General features: G+C 34.5%; 1 protein-coding gene across 6 annotated transcripts in view; it reads left to right on the top strand.

Annotated features, from left to right (window-relative positions):
* The window catches only part of LOC118195250 (potassium voltage-gated channel subfamily KQT member 1-like), a 383599-nt gene that overhangs the window by 299341 nt on the left and 66258 nt on the right, over nucleotides 1-18000 (top strand). For all 6 annotated transcript variants that reach the window (XM_085814315.1, XM_085814313.1, XM_085814323.1 and 3 more), the window contains exons 4-5: nucleotides 13442-13617; nucleotides 15765-15893. In XM_085814315.1, coding sequence (XP_085670441.1) covers nucleotides 13442-13617; nucleotides 15765-15893 — 305 coding nt within the window. The remainder of the gene's footprint in view (nucleotides 1-13441; nucleotides 13618-15764; nucleotides 15894-18000) is intronic.

Below are 18000 nucleotides of genomic sequence, written 5' to 3'. Positions count from 1 at the left end.
AACTGTTTGTTGTAATTGTTTCATAAAATGATAGTCAATGTCGTCTATTTTTCTCAGTTTACATTGATTATTATTTTTATCCTGACGGGATGTAAGTGCGAATAAAGTTGTGGTTTGAAACTCCCGGAATTAATTTCAATTCAATTTTAAATATTCCCTTGCTTTGAAACATGATTTTATGGGTCATCCCACAAATCCAGTTTTTTAATATTTCTTTTATGTGTCAAAATTAAGATGAACAAAATTCTTTTTAATACAAAATATACTCTTCTTTCTTCCCTGCTAGTTTTTGATAGTGACAAAAAGATTGTATTCCCCCTCCAGAGTTTTCAGAACTTTCTTGTTGAGCTCTGCAGATCTTTCAGCAAGAGGCTCTGCTTCTAGATTGTAGTTTCCGGATCGAAGTTTCTGGAACCAAAGTTGACACTGGCTTATAACTTACTTGTCCGGTCATTATTTACTGCATTAATATTCCTGGTAATAATTATTTAATTAAAATCTTAAAGCAGAATATTCCACATATGCACCTTAGCTGTTAAAATTGAACTGCAGTCTTCAAACCTTGCACTAGAAATAAGAACAAGGTAGAGTCGCTCTTTGTTTCTACAGCAAGCTGATACAGGTAGTTTCTTCCGTGCCTCTCTGAATTTCAATTGAAAAATAACCGCATTATTTATTCGGAAGGCCCAGTAGTAATTTCTCTTTGCTTTCAGTTTTCCGTTATACGACGCAGCCTTATTGCTGTACAAAGTGTACAAAAAAAAGTAAAGAAAGGAAAAATGTAAGACAGTTCTATATCTCCTGTTCTACTCTACCGATTGAAGAAATTTAACTTGCCTTTTTCATGTCTCTAAAGCGAGAATTAGGATATATATTAGATTTATATACAGCAATGTTGAAACTATTTCTTCTAAAATATGTATTTTGAGAAGAAATCGAAACTTTTCTGAGATGACATATCAATTTTTTTCCATATATCGATTCTACGATTCAACTTATGCAAAAGTGCTAGATTTTTACAAAAATCGTACGAGTAGTTTTTAAAAAATTAGCTCTCAAAATGTTAGCTCCTCAATGTTAATTAAGTTTCGTATATATTTGTTAATATATCTTTTTATATTAAACTTACTTTATTCCATCTTTCACAGTTCGAAATTTAGGTTCAATCGAAATAAAATTCGCAGTTATTTTTTAATTTATTTTAAAAATTTTTATATTTTAGTTATTTTTATAAATTTTTCGAAAACAGTTTTGAATCATAACCTATAAAATTTCGTTATCATCTTAAGGTAGACGAATTTAAAGCATACGTGCCAAAAATTTGAACATTTTATTCAAAATTTCCTAAGATATATATGAATTTACGTATTGGCATGTTTTGAAATTTGGCATCTTTATTTTAAGCAATAATAACGCTAAATGGGATTTACGGATCTAAAAATAAAAACCATAATTAAAAAATATAACATATAGAAAATTATTTGGAAGAATTAACAATGCACCTTACTTTCCCGCTCGTGCACAATGAAAGGGAAAATAAAGCAAGTTAAGAATTTCGCCAAGTGAAATAATTATTCTTAGGGCAAAATGAAAACGTGCATAAGATGAATTTTTTAATTTCTGGTTAAGTTTCTCCCCAACTTTTACAAAATTTAATATTTAGGCTTGATTTGTGTCTTAAAATCGAAATACGGAAAAAATCGATACGTCACTAGAGAAAAAGTTCAATTTTGTGTCAGAATATCTATGTTATAATAATGCAATACATAAACCTATTATATATCCTAAGTCGCGCTTTCTAGAAATGTGTGTGTGTGTGATTATGACAAAGACTCGAGGGCTATCTGCCTAAGGGGAGGGATACCTTCGTGGAAGACTTTCTAAGGGAAACTGGCTCGTATACACGTTACACATGGGGAAAACCACGAAAACGCCCATGCAGCCAGCCCGTTCGCGGGATTCGAACCTCGGACCGAACTACCAGTGTTCAGCGACTTTGCCGCTCGGCCGCTGGTGGGCTTCTAGAAATGAAAAACGCAAGCTAACTTTCGTCATTCAACTCTGTAGAAGGAAAGATATAGAACTGTCCTTTTGTGGTGTGTGCTTGTGTGTGCACAGTATATATAAATCAAATCAGGTCACAGTTTTGTGTGTCTTGCATTGGTTGCTGCAAACCTCTGTATGATATCCTCAACCTTGGTTTTCTCCACCATTCTGCCCATGATTTAGCAGGGCATGACGCACGTTTTCTTTGCCTATGGTTGCTCTTATGTAGAAAAGATTCAGTTTTATCCATTTATGCAGAATAGTTAGACTTGTGCATTATTGAATCCAAAATGCACAATACAATAACGAGTCAGACTTGTCCGCGCATTACAGTCCCTTTTTATGCAGCGTTTGCCAGTTTCATTCGTGCTGCATTAATAGCGATTGATTTTGTACTATCATACTATAAAATTACAGATTAATTTCGTTCCTGCTTAAATATAATAAGCATAAAAATAACTTCGAAGATATTGTGATAATGACAGAAACGATTTGATTGCGCCTCAGGACATGCTCAAACGAATATCGTAAAATATTCTACGTTTTCAAATACAACGAATATCATGCATGTTATATCATTAAAATAGAAATAATCCAAGCTTTCATAACAACTTACATCATTAATGTGCCTGTTGCAAATAGGCCACCATCCAAAAGACATAAACTTTCGTAACGGTGCTCTGGTATAAAGATGTTCGCACCTCATGAAGAATAGTTAATTCGTAAAACACCACCTTCATAAAGGGGTGGTACCTTTATGTTGGAGCACCGTCAAGAAGTTTTTCGTTTTCTCGAAAGGTAGCCAACTAGGATAAAAATGATAACACCTTTATGACTGGACACTATTATTTCTAACAATAATTACAGACAGTAGTTTTCGTATCTCATCTAAAAAATTCCATTATCCAAAAATCACTCTATCCCACTTAGCTGAGAAAAACAGCATTCTAATGTAAGTGAGCTCTGTATCTGTTTCCTTTTTGATAAATAAAAAGCGGCAACAGCAGGAAGTTCAGATAGCTTGCTTCGTTTTAAAAACGAGTCTACCTATCTTTATCTCTAATTGCCTGATCCCCGATTCCTTTAAAACTGGGTAGAGTGGCAAAGCTTTTCTTGGAAGTCTGCCAAATTTACGTTCTACATCTGATTTCCATCTCTTTGCATAAGTTCTGATATTTTTATCTTAAGTGAATTTTTTTGTTTTGTACTGATGTCCTTATTTCTTATCAAGATCTACTATGACTTTAGGCATCTATTAGAATTTTCAGTTTTGCAAATACTCTTTTATTTTGATACCAATGATCCATATTTCTCTATCCATGAATTCTGTAAAGCAGATGAGAGGTTTCTTTTTGTGAAACATATGAAGAAATATGAGAGAAATTTCTGCCTTTGTAAATAATTATAGTGTGCAAAGAAGGGCTCCGCAATTTTGAACGGAATTTTAGCTAAATTGTTGTTGTTTCCTTGTACGAAGTATTGTAATCTCGAAAATCTTCGAGTACCATATTTCAGCACAAATCCATTTTGGCATTTCCCGAACCCATTCAGATGATTGTTTTAGGTAACGCCTCACGTACGGACAGAATAAAGGGCATTTTTTCACTGCAACTCTGGCAGTTCTCGAACCCATTCGGGGCATTATTTTGTGTAACGTCTACACGTACGAACGGAATTAAGGACACTTTTCCCCAAAACAGATTGTAAAATGGATTAAAAGGGGATTTTTTCGTCACATCTGTGTGTACGTGTGTTGAAATGCTGTATATTGGGACTGCTATAACATTTAGTTGTGCACCTCACTTTTTTTTTTTTTTTTTTTTTTTTTTTTACAGTCTGCAGCACCAAATTAATACACTCCCTTACCCGGCCTAAAATTCCTTACGCGGTCTTTATTTTCGTAATCATTGGTAGTAGTCATATACTTCCAGGTACAAAAGTATTTTAAATGACGAAATTGACCGGGATACTTAATTTCAAATTTTCAATTTTTGATGTCATTTTCAGCTTTCCTCGAGGTATTCGTTAATTAAGATAGAATAATTCAAGGAAACACGTTTAAATGAAGTGCAGCAAAAATACAGAAGTATTTAAATGACATAAATTGGCAGTGTCATGTTTTTAAAAAAAAATTAATTTTGGACAAATAACGAAATCTATCTTTTAAATGTGGTCTTCCGGTTCCCATACATATATTTGGGAAATTGTTATACTCGTTATGGAAAAATAAAATTACAAGTAGTTTGACTCCCTTACGATAAAAATTGACCGGGATATTTAATTTCAAAATTTGCAATTTTCGATGCCATTTTCAACTTGAATCGAGGAATCGATTAATTAAATTAGAATAATTCGAGGAAATAAGTTTAAATGAAGTGCAGCAAAAGTACAAAAGTGTAAAGTCTTATAGTCTTTATAAAAAAAAAATAAAAATACAAGAAATTTGACTAAATTGACATTTGACAAAAATTGACCGGAGTATTTAATTTCGAAATTTGCAATTTTTGATTTCATTTCCAACTTGCTATGAGGGATCGGTTTATTAAGTTAAAATAATTCGAGCAAATAAGTTTAAATGAATCAAAGCAAAAATTCGTATAATTTAATAAAGGAGTCTTGTGGTATCTACATCCTTCCAGGACTTTTCTTTTGCCTTTACAGTTCAGTTAATAATTTGATACAAATGGCTGAAATATTTGTCTGTCTATGCGTTCAGAGTCTCCCTACCTGATTAAATTTAACTGTTAGTTTAAATTGAGACTGTTTTCGCCCCTTTCATTCGCTGTACATTTAAAGCAGTGATTCCTAGATTTTTAGCAGCATATTTAAACGTATATTCGTGGTCTGGTGATCAGTGATTAGTAGAGTGGTTACCGAAACTGGCTGTTTATTGTTGGCTCGAGTTCGAATCCCGGTGGTGGCACGGATATATGTAAGTGCAATAGTGTCTTTGCAGTATCAGAAGACTTATGTCCCAAATATTGCAAAGGTTTAAACTGAATCAGTTTAAACTAACACTGTGTCAAACTTTTCTGCAGTGATTTGATGGAATAGGGAAAAGAGAGAAGCGAGAACGTATTACAGCGGGAAGGTACGCTTTGTGCGATGGAACTACACCTGCACAAGCAATCATATAGAGAAATTCTGGTGTCCCATCGACTTCTTGTCTTGTCCTAACAAATGATTTAGATTGTGAATTATTATTTTTATTCATTATGACTGCTACAGTAATCTCTCTTTTCTCTTCTCTGGAGGCAGGACAGCCGGTCCGCTGAGGAAAAGTGCTTGTACATTTGTATGAGTCCCGTCGATAACTATAATTATTTCTTATCTCTTTAGGTCATGTTCTCCAAAATCTGTCTTGGCAAAGGAAAGAATTAAAAATTGGAAGGTGAACTATTAAGAGAATAACATTTTGGAGGGGGCAGGAGAGCAATCTGCTAGCTATGTGCAAATCAATCAATCATTTAAATAAGGAATACGTCATACTGCCGACTTTCTATCACAGACACTATAAATGCATACGTAAAAAACATGTGTATGCTCCTAGTGTTTTAAAAGTACACAAAATATTATTACTATTTCCGAAGGTTACTTCAATGATCAACGGACGGGCTGAGTGCATGAGTGTTTTCCTCATTCTCTTTTATATGATGTGAGTACGAGTCAGTTACCTGGGCGTTTTTATATTCGACTTAAACAATATTTCTACGGTGTTCCGTATGCTATTTTTATTAGATACACCAAATTAATAAATTGCCCACTCTATTGGAGCAGATTTTATATAAAGCGCTATCAATTTTGAGGGAGACTGATATAAATCTCTCTTCTTCCAGAGCGGTCACCGAAATAAAGCCACACTGATGTATACAGTTTTATAATTTCAACGTCTAGTTTAAAATTTTCTGCAACAAAGTTGGCAAAAGCTTTCAGACACATAATTTTCCAAAGAAGCTAAATTAAATATATTATGTCTGAATATTAGCAACAAATCTTAGGCTTAGCAGCTTCCAGGTCGCTAGCATAATTAATGCCGTGTTTTCGTTATATTATGCAACTTGATGTGAAAGGGGAAATGCGGAGAGTTTCTAATGCTAAAGTAAAATAGAAATTATTATTATTAACACGTTGACTATCACGGCACTTTTCGGACTCCGGTCCGAGAAGCCAAATCGATTTAATCATATTATATTATTCCGAGAAGCCAGCTCTTTGTGTTGAAGATTGTCTTAAGATTTATCATAAACAACATATTCTTTTTTTAACTAATGAATAAATATGAAAAAATATCAGAATGTGAAAAATAATCATAAATTTGCATAACATTGGACAAATTTCAAAGGTAAAGTTGATACCTCTCTGTTAATAATCATCTTGATTCAATAAGAGATACATTTTTTTACTCTGCTAGTTTCAGCTTGGATCTATCTTTATCATAATATATCATGCACCTCTGGTTGCAATACATATTAAATCCCTTCCAAGTGCCTCCAATCTATATTAAAAGATTTGAAGCTAAATCCCAAATCACTGCAATACCGTTATTGAAGAAATTCTGGCATACGATGTCCTGATATCGGAGCTCACTTTCAAAAACACTTTGTCTGAACAAACTTCAATAAACTTCCGATCCAATAAAAACTTTCCAGTTCGCTTTCAGATTTTCTAATTTTGAGCTAAATCACCGCTCCTAAAGATAAACTAGCGAGAAAAAGGTAGTCCCTGTGGATGGGGAAAAAAAGATCTCTTTATTTTTGGGGGCAGCAACGTTTGCACTTCAAATGTGAGAGCAAACAGTCTCCGTTGATTTAGTGTGAGTCTGTGTTCCGAACGCAGTCGGTGTTTGGGTGTCCAATTTCACTAGTTAAAAAATGATGTCATCCATATCTACACATTAATGGTTCTTTACTAGATTTAAATTGTGTAACGATGGTTAAATTTTATTTTATTTCTGATCATAGTATCGTTGTGCATGTTAAGAACTATTTCCGGATCTTCTTGGAAATAAAACATTTAGTTTCATTGATTTAATACATTAGCGATTGTTAAATATCACTTATCCGCCCCTTGATGGGAGAATTGTTTTTGTGTGTGGTTTTCAAAGTCTACATAGAAATTAAGTGTTTTCATAAACGTCTGTGTTCCGAACGCTAGATCCCAAATAGACCTTTACGCTAGACTCTTTATGTGAGCACAGGGCGAATTATTATGCATTTGATTTGTAGCTGGTATTGGGGGCAGATAACTGACAAATCTATAATTAAATCATTTTATACCAAAGGTAGATAGATTTCCACTTGGAAAAGTATAACATATTTAGCTTTTAAACTGAATCCGCTTGTTGTTGATTAACAAACTAAGCTTTTTAAAAACAACAGATGCAATTCTTAAGAACATTGTTTTTTTTTTTTTTTTTTTTTTTTTAATGATTTAAATAAAAATGCATTTAATTCCTGATATAGCTAATTTAGAACATTAAATGCTTTTATATAATTACGCCTTGTATTTTATCCCTTTTCATGTACACAGAAGATACTCGTATATAACATTCCTATGTTAGTCTAAACGTTCATTCATCTAGCATACTAGCGTTTTAATCTCTTCAGTTAATTTGTTTTCACAAGAAGTCAACAAAAATGCTTTTCCTGATTTTCTAAAGCTTTATATAATGCTCAGATTGAAAATCTTTGCTTGGAAACGTGTAAAATCTTTTGATCCAAACAGGGCATGTGCTACACATTTTTCTCCCATTTCACTCTCGGCGGATACTGACTTCTCCATAAATTCTAAACTTTTTGCCAATCTAAATTCTGCTGTATACAGTGCCTAGAATAAATTGTAAAAATATTTCCATCCTTTCTCGCGTTTCTCGCGTTTTAAATTCTGATTTTTATAGTTTACATTTTTAATTCTAAAACTTTTGTCATTAATGAAAAAAAGCTAATTACTGATTACTAAATTCTGCCGCCCGGTGCAACTGCAACCGCTCTACTTCCAAGCATGGTTCTAAACTTTATTTAAATGTGCTGTCACCTGAATAGAATGACAATGTTTTAAAAATCAACTTGTCGGACTTTCTCGTTCTTCTCTTTTTCTTTTCAGAGATTTCGTAAACGTAGAGCAAACTTCAACTGTAATAGCTTATAAATGTTTTTCATTTGGAAATACTTAAAACTACTGATACTAAAAAGTATCTTTCTTGTATTATTTCCTTTATTCAAAGCCCTTGATATTCAAATAGCTGTCTAGAAATAATACAACTTCTTTTCAGAGAAGTATAAGGACGTTGAAAATCTCAAAACTTTGATTGTAAACAATTCACTGGCTAAAAATACAACCCCATGAATGCGTTTCCATAGAACAATTTGCATAACAAAAAGCTTTCATCTTCATGCCATAAGATAATACACATGCATACATTTCGCATTCCATCGCAGAACGTTTTAAATCAATAGTTAGACATTTACTAAGCCCGACGTCAGTCTAAAAGTGCATTTTTGAGAAAATGTGGAACGCAAATGAATCTACATATAAGCTGCTCGAGTTAAACAAAAATTCTTTTCTCCAAAAAGCAAAGTTTTGCCATAAAATCTGGAGCTTATGATATTGCTTCTTCTTTTATTTTTCTATAAATACATTTAAATATTGTTCCAATTAGAAAGTCTGTCTACACGCTTTTATGCAGCTAGTGTATTACTTTGAGATTGCTAAAAAGATAAAACATATGAGCTACTTCATAAATTAAAATTTCGTAAACTGTTAATAAAAAGGAACTAATACTGGTTACTTAGATTTTAAATATAACGGTGTTTGACCTAAGCTTATTTTCCTGGAAATTTTCAAAAGTTCATATCATCCCTTCCAAAAATATACAAAGAATGGCTGAAGTTTAGGAGTGAGAATCCTTAAAAATAAATTGAACTCTTGCTAGGAATAAGCATAGCATCTTCGGTGTTCATCCCAACAGGTTCACTGTTGCACTACAATACATCACGAGAGAAAATATATTCATTTCCTTCCATTATCACTGATTACTTTCTCATCACGGATAGCACCACCTTCTTTGTCACTCTGAGATTCATTCGCTAACGATGTCAGATCGAAAAGCTCACATTCGAAGGTTAAGTTGGGTTAGGTTAATTGGATACAGTAAAACACATGAGGGTTATCTGCCTAAGGAGAGAGATACATTTGTAGAGAATTCTATAAGGGAAACTCGCTCGTATTCACATTGCACATGGGGAAAACTTCGAAAAGAAACCATGCAGCCAGCAGTGGAATTAAACCCGACTCAGAATCCTGCGGCCTTAACTCCTCGGACACTGGTGGTGCTTGGCATTTGAAAAAGGACATTATTGTTATCACTAGTTGACTTAGGTATATCAAATAATTCGCATTTCCTTTATTCATATACAATATCTTAACGAGCGAAACAAGGTTCTTAAAAATTATCTTGCTTTATGAATGAAACTCGTTCACTCTGTTTACTAAGTATTTACATTACACTGAATCGCTCATGTGTGTTTATGGTTTTAGTCGCGATTTTCATGGACGATAAAACTATACAATAAAATGCATTGGTATACTTATGATATCATCAAAACTAATGCTAACAGTTGCGTTACAAATCCTAGTAGAAATTTCATAATGATAATAATTTAAACATTTTTGCACTCTTTTATTTTGAGTATTTTAATTTATATTTTCTTTATCATTCTTTTTAAACCTTTTTAACTTTTCCATATATATATACATATATAGGGTGTTACCGAATTCGATCGACAAATCCAGAGGGAATCAAGAGGATGAAAAATTGCCATAGGACACGGGGTCTCAAACCTTTTTCGGTGGGAGAAATCGCAAAAATAATGGGTGTGACGTCGAGTGAAACAAAAAGGACCAATAAATAGAAAAGCATTTATTTTATATAAAGTAGGATTGCAATGCATCACAGTTCGATATCAGAAGAGAGATGACAAGACGTTTTATAGGGACTGTTCGAAGTTGCATCCGTGAAAGTCATTGCACAGTCGACACCGACGGTTTTAAACATACCCGATGGCTAGTAATGTCTGCTAAAGCGATGACGATCCTTTTGTGCTATCAAATCCTCTCGTGTATCTACGATGCTCTGATAAACAACCAATTCCAGATGGTCCCGCAAGAAGAAATCCAAGGGATTGAGGTCTGGAAGCAAGCAAAAGATCCGTCGCGTCTAATCCATTTTCCAGAATATATAGCACTGAGGTGGTTACGCTTTGCAATCATAGAACGTGCTGGTCCACCATCATGCATGAACTACATGTTCTGGCACACAGTGACTGGTATTCCTAGCATCAAATCCGGGAGAGCGTACTTTAGAGAAACATAGTAATTGGCACCATTGAAGCATTCAGGCAGAAGGTACGGTCTCAACAGGTGATCTCCGAGAATCCCTGACCGTAGGTTTATACCGAACTTGCTTTGCACTTTCGACAAGACAGTGCTATGGGGATTTTTTGGATGACCACGTTTTCTCATTGTGTGTGTTAACCACGCCTTCTCTCGTTAACCAAGCTTCATCTGAGAACAAAATAACGGCGGGAACTTGTAAATCATTATGTGTGGCATCAAGCATCCAGCCTACGAACTCTACCCCGAAGGGTTTAATCGCCATCGCTTTGGAGGTGGACCTTCTGCACATGGAATAGATGCATGTTTTCTACAGCCAGATCCATTCACACCATTTCTTGCCGAATACTCAGTTTAGCTGCTAACGATCGTCTACTGGACGACGGGGAAACGGCGAACCTTTGCAATATTTATATAACAATATATAACCTTTAATTTTCGCGATTTTCACCAATTAAACGTGATTTACGACTGCATGTTCTGTTGTTATTTTTCATCCTGTTCTATTTTTCATCCTGTAACAATCCCCTCTGAATGTGTCGTTCGAATTTGGCTATATGTATATAGTATATATAATCAAGAGATAAAAATTAAATCACAAATTAAATCAAGAAGGGGGTTAACCTTTTAACCGGAAATACATACATTAAAACTGAAACAAAAACAATTCAATGAAATAATATAATTAATATAAAAACATTTGTTGAAAATTTCTTGGCCTTTCTGAAGGAACAGCAGAAGAATTTTCAGCCCAGTTACATTTCTGAATTTATCAAAAATTGGCAATCATCCGGATATAATTCAGAAACGTTCTTCTATTGTAAAGTTCTCGGCTGCTCCTTGAAAAAGACCAACGAATTTTAAGCAACATTTTGATATAACTTTTATAAATGTTATATTAGCTATATTCATTTTATATTATAGAACTGTTTTTGTTTCAGTTTTAATGTGTGTACTTCTGGTTAGACGGTTGACTTTTCCCTTAATTTGTGATTTAATCATTATATCTCGATTATTTAATTAAATTCGGGACATAGTGCTAGATATTCATTATATATTAATTTAATATGAAATTTCTAAACTTTTGCTTATATATATACTATATATATATATAGAGAGAGAGAGAAGTCATAAATTTCGAAACGTTTCACCTTTCCTTACTTTGATAAAATTTTTGTTCTCAGTTAATAATTCATTTCTAAATATGACTTGAGTTCTTTCTCTAGATTTTGTAAATTATTAGGTTTAAATTGAATTTTAATACACTGACTACCAATAAGTATTTGGACACCTGTGATAGAAAAGGAAAACTAACTGTATTCAAAATCAATATTTGGTAGAGCCTCCACGAGAAGTAGTTACAGCGTGGACCCTCCGGGGCATACTTTCCAAATGTCTTTGTATGACAGCTAGTGGTATTTTCTTCCACTCGACTTAGAGAAGACATAGAAGTTCCTCCACCGATTTTGCACGGGTAGTACACCCTGAATTCGGCGATACTACTCGTCCCAGAGGTTCTCGATAGGGTTCAGGTCTGGACTCTGGGCAGGCCAGTCCATTCGATGAACTCCATTGGCACCATACTAAGCCTTGGTTAACGTCGAAACATGGCAACTGACATTGTCGTCCTGAAAGTAACAAGGGTCCAACCCGTAAAACTGCCACAACGTAGGAAGCACATTGTCATCCAAAATAGTGCAGTAGGCATCGGAGTTGAGCTTACTATGGATGGGGACTAAGGGTCCCAGCCCGTACCAGGAGAAACACCCCCAGACCATAATTCCACCTCCGCCGAACTTGACCGTTGGCACAATGCATTCTGGCAGGAGACGTTCTCCAGGTAGACACCACACCCAGTCCCTGCCATCCGAACCGTAAAGGGTGAACCTTGATTCGTCACTCCAAAGAACCTGTTTCCACTGATCTCCGGTCCAATTTCGATGTGCTTTGCATCACATTAACCGAGCAGCGCGGTTAGACTTGGTGATCAAAGGCTTATGGCAGCAGCACGACCATGAAAGCTAAGCAGATGTGCTTCCTTACAGATGGTATTCATTGAAACAATACTCCCGGATGCCTGTTGAAACTCCTCGCGGATGAGGGCCATCGGTTGGGTTCGGTTCTTCCGAATTTCTCTGGACAGCACTCTTCGGTCTCTATCTCCCAGTTTCGTTGGTCTGCCGACTCGGGGCACTTTCCGACAATCACCGCTCACCTTCCACTTCTTAATCACATAGGAGACTGTTGATTTTGGGTACTTCAGATCGCTAGATATGTCCCTTAAGGATCGGCCACATTTGTGATACCCGATAATTATACCTTTCTCGAAATCAGAGAGCTCCGAACTGCGAGGCATCTTGCATGCGACTGAAGCCGATGCTGTTTCCTACACGATATATACCGGCGGAGTCCATGACGTACCTTAGGACCGCTGATATCGTCATTTGCATAGGTGTCCAAATACTTATTGGTAGTCAGTGTATTAGCAAATTATATATATTACTTTTACTAGGTAAACCGAATTTATTTTATTTAAATTTATATTTTTACATTATTATTTCACATGAAATAGGAAAGCGACTGTGTAGAGGGGACTTTCGGAATGAGCCATAATAATTAAATAATTTAAAATGTTTCATCAGCTAATTTTGGATGAACAAAAACGCAGTGGTTTTCCTAGGAAATTGAAAGGAAATGGAGTTCAATTGAGATCAGATATACGTCCTGTTGATAACGTTAAATCAAATTTTGATTGTATTCTTTTTATATATATATATATTTGCATGCATTTCTGTTGGCTTTCGGGATTTCTTCTGGTTTAAAAAGACTGAGTTGATAAGGTTCTTTTACCTTTTTTTATTGGAAATGTATTAATTATACTGTTTTAAATTTCCTTTCTTTCATGTCTTTGTGGTATTAGTTCGAAATGTATTACTTTTTGTCTATGATTAATTAATTTTTCAACAGCATTTTACGTAGAAATGATATGCTTTTATATTTTCAGATGTGATTGTTATTGTGGCGTCCGTCGTAGTTCTGTCTGTGGGAAGCAGTGGTCAGATGTTCGCAGCCTCTGCTCTAAGGGGTCTGCGCTTCTTCCAGATCTTGCGCATGGTGCGTATGGATCGGAGGGGTGGAACTTGGAAACTGCTTGGCTCCGTCGTTTATGCGCACAGACAGGTGACTATTTTCTCCCATTCCCTTTAATGATGACGATTTTTTGACTATTTAGAGGGACTATTATTTATTTTTTGACTATTATTTAATAAAACATTATCAAATTAGACTTTCAACAAATACAGAAATCATATAATAATCATAAATAAGCATCTATGGAGCAAACAACTTGTCCTGTGAATAATCAGTAGTTGTATTTAAATGCTAAATCTGTTATTTAAATTTCTTCTCTGTCCTAATTCAGTCTATTGAAATTACTTTGTATAAACTCTTCGCTAAGACTAACTTGACGCTTTTGAAATGAAAAATTGTGTTTGGCACATCTTTACCTAAGATTCCTCTACATATAAATCTCAAGTACGTTATTTCTAGTGCCATAATATTCAAAATGTTTCCGCTGTGAAAGCTGTTTGAAAGATTGCCTGTTCTGATTCATCAGATTGAGCAACAATACAGTTTCGAAAGCAACTTTTCATTTGTAACTTCAGAAGTTGCTACTAATGGTAATTTGCATTAGCCAATTCCATTAATCAGAATCCCGAAACATACGTTATAAATTAGCTTTATTTGAAACCTGACAGTAGCCATGTTTATCAAAAACCATGAAGAATAGTCAAAGATTTCATCATTTCAGTTTTCAGATCCGTTTTTGATTGGTGAAATACTGTATATTTCTTAAAACTCCGATAATAAATTTTCTTTCTTTGTTTCCAGTAGCAAATGCATGCGCTTTTTATATGTAGTTTAACGACAGTCTTGTCTCCAACAATTTTGGGCAGTCTTGTCTCCAACTTGGCAGTTAAAAATAGTTTTAGAGAAAATGAAAAGTTTAAAGTAAAGGAATACAGTGGAGTTAGGAAAGGCATATTTACCTAAATCAAAGGAAGTGTATTTTCATGGCAATTGGATCACATTTAACAAAGCCATTGCTTGATGTAAAAATTATTGGTGCCTGTTTTTAACTCGTTGTGTGACAAATAATATTTCTGATATATTGTAGGGTATTGATGATTTCACGTAATGACATGTTTTCTAAAACTTGAATTTCTACTAGATTTCACTAAGAAAACGATGTATCTCTGTAATTTAAAGCTGAATTTAAATTTCCTAAAATGAAATATAAAAGATATCTTATTATCCAGTGCATCGCTACTTAGTAACAGAATCCAATAAATTTCGGGTATTCAGATTGATAATGGATCATGTTTTGACAGAATGGTCTTTTTTTTAAATAAGTGTAGTAGATTTCTGCATGTTAATGGCAGTGTGTCTTTCACTGAAGCAGCCTCCAAAATGAAGGTAAATATTGACGCAATTGACGATGTGTAGATAGCTAAGTTTGTAAAGGATTTGCAGTATTATCAGTGAAAGAAGTTGGATTTTGCAACCATGTGCTATGCATTGCATTTATGCCATACCATACATCTCGTTCTGATTTTATACAAAGTGTCTCAGGGAAACAATAATGTAACAATTTTACATGGGATATTCGAAAGATTAGAAGAAACAAAATGTTCGAGTAGTTTTAGTACACGGCTTTGTTCAAGAGTTAACAATTCGGTACCATTGCCAGTTCTATCTATCTGTAAGATAGCGACATTTAGATTTCGTCTTATAGGACGACGTAAGAAAATTCAATGTAATGTCACTTTCCTGGCATACCCTGCATTTTGATTTCATGAGCATGACATTTCGCTTTTTTATTCTCAGCAAATGTCATTCTCAGAGTACTTGACTTAAGAAATGTATCATTTTACAATATTCGAAATAATGTGTTTCCTGAGAATGACTTTTGCTATATACAGGAATTAAGTTCATACTTTATTTTCTGTGTTAAAATAATTACATAATTAAGAGTTGCAAAATTTAAAACAGCCTTAAATTGACACTAAAACGAACTAATTAAGGTATACCATGAATTTTACTTTTGAAATCGGATTTAGAATTTCAATTCGTGCATGTTTTTACCATTTATTTTTCTATATTAGATAATATGCCATGTATATACGTTTATCAATAGATGAACATTATTAGTGTCTTACGTTAAATATATATGTGAACAGTGAACATTTATAGTTTTCAAATGAAAGACTATATGTATTATTTTTCATGATTGATTAATTTGATTTGTTTTTCTCTCTTTCCCACAGGAACTAATTACTACTTTGTACATTGGTTTCCTCGGCCTCATTTTCTCTTCGTTTCTCGTCTTCTTAGCTGAAAAAGAATCGAATTCAGAACATTTCAGCAATTTTGCTGATGCCTTGTGGTGGGGTGTGGTAAGTAGAAATTCTAGAAATATTATAGCGTTTTTCGATCAACTTTTCCCGAACAGTGCTTAAATCTAATTGTGTAGTAAATATTCATAATCTAATGCAAATAAATCTCTTAAAATGTACTTATTATAAATCTCCAATTTGACACAGTTAAAACTAAATCGGATGACTAATTATAAAAACGTTCAAAGGGTACTTTTCAGGAAGAAATTTCTAACGGAAATTTGCTGTTTCTTAGATCGTAAAATAACGAAAAATCCCAAAATTATTGCCTTTTCAAGAATTGAACGCAGGCTAAGCTATTGATATTTCCTCTGCTTCAGCCTGTCAAACATTGGCGGATCTTCGTAGATATGGATAATATCCCTAGAACTGAATCTGTATCCAAATGAAATGGAAACCATCAGCAGAATACGTAGCTATAACCATAACCTTAATAAACTGGCTGCCGTAAATATTACACAGTGGTCTTTAGTAGTATTTATGACTGAGAGTTTGAGATTCTCTGTTTCTCAATGCTTGTTTTAGTATTTTCTCTAAATGTAACTCCTTAACAGAGGTTTAAATTTTGTAGAATGCCATAACGGAAATATCCATGCATCTAGTTTGATTTGACTTAAATGGTGCTGCCTTTTTATATATACCTGAAAATAATATGCATTCAAAAGCCAAGCAAAGTAGAAATGTAATATAAGAGGAAATAAACAAGGATATTTGGTTTCGCAGATTCTTTCAAGAGATCAGCTGCAACATTAGCGGCAAATATGATATTTTGAATAGCAGATACGGAATCCTATAGGGTAGCCACATATATTTATTACGACTGAACTTGATTACTTGTTAGGAGGAACTACTGTTCATAGAAAAGATTTATGTGTAATAAATTTTGTCTTTAAAACTAGGGATTTCTTTTCATCGTAAATCGAATCTAAAAACTGCTTTGGTTATTTCATGCTTATCGGAATTTTCCTTACTCACTTAAAAAATTAATTTTTATAAAGTCAGCGCGTAGTATTTAACTAACATTTTCATTAAATGATCATTGTGGTTCTGTTTCGATTGCCATTTTCAGAAATAATTATATGTGTTTATTGACATTAATTTTATTATCCACTAAGAGAAGTTTTAAAGGCTTAACTGCTGTAAGAATAAGTTAGTGTTACAATTTGTGGTTCTTTGGAAAATTACATTACCTGCGAAAAGTGCAGTTTGGGGGAAGGGAGGATGACCCCGCGTTCATCTCGCTTTGCCGTCGTTACCTGATAAGATATTTCTCCCACTTGCCTAGCATGCCTTCGTGGTATAACGGTAGCACGTTGGGCCGGTATTCCAGAGGTCCGTGGTTCGATTCCCGGCGAAGGTGGTTGCACATTTTTCATCTTCTCTGCTTCCAATTAACATAATGACTCTACAAGTGGCGCCCGAACTGAAAAAAATAGGGTTGTGGATGATGATTCTCCGCACCCAGGATTTGGCGACTAGGTCACCTAAAACTCTAGTCGCTCTTTAAAAAGGGGAGTATATAAGGTATTTCTCCCACTTCCCTAGCGTGCCTTCGTGTTGTAACGGTAGCACCCTGGGCCGGTATTCCAGAGGTCCGTGGTTCGATTCCCGGCCAAGGCGGTTGCACATTTTTCATCTTTTCTGCTTCCAATTAACCTAATGACTCTACAACCTTTTGTTGCCATCTCTTAGTAAGTAAGGTAGTTATTAAGACGTCCTTAAAGGTATAAAGCACTACCGAAGCGCAAACTGAGATCTGTGGCACAGAAACCAAACGTCATACAATCAAGACACAAGAGCATTTCAGTTTTCGCTAATGATATTTAGATCTGCTTTCAGATGTGAACTTAAAAAGGTCACCGAGACTCTCCAAGGCATGTACACTGCAGAAAAAAAGGGGGGCAGTTCTATATCTCTCGTTCTACTGGGCCGATTGACGAAATTTAACTTCCGTTTTTCATGTCTCGAAACCGCGACTTGAGATATGAATTAGATTTATATATAGCATTGTTCTAATATAGGTATTTCGACACAAAATTTGATTTTTTCTGAAATAACATACGAATTGTTTTCCATATTTTGATTCTACGACTCAAATTACGCCAAA

This window comes from Stegodyphus dumicola, chromosome 1 (genome assembly GCF_044657685.1).
Source record: "Stegodyphus dumicola isolate Sdum_Otavi_A_Nest chromosome 1, ASM4465768v1".
Taxonomy (NCBI): domain Eukaryota; kingdom Metazoa; phylum Arthropoda; class Arachnida; order Araneae; family Eresidae; genus Stegodyphus; species Stegodyphus dumicola.
Note: the sequence above shows the minus strand (reverse complement) of the source record. Positions and strands in the feature narration are given on the sequence as shown.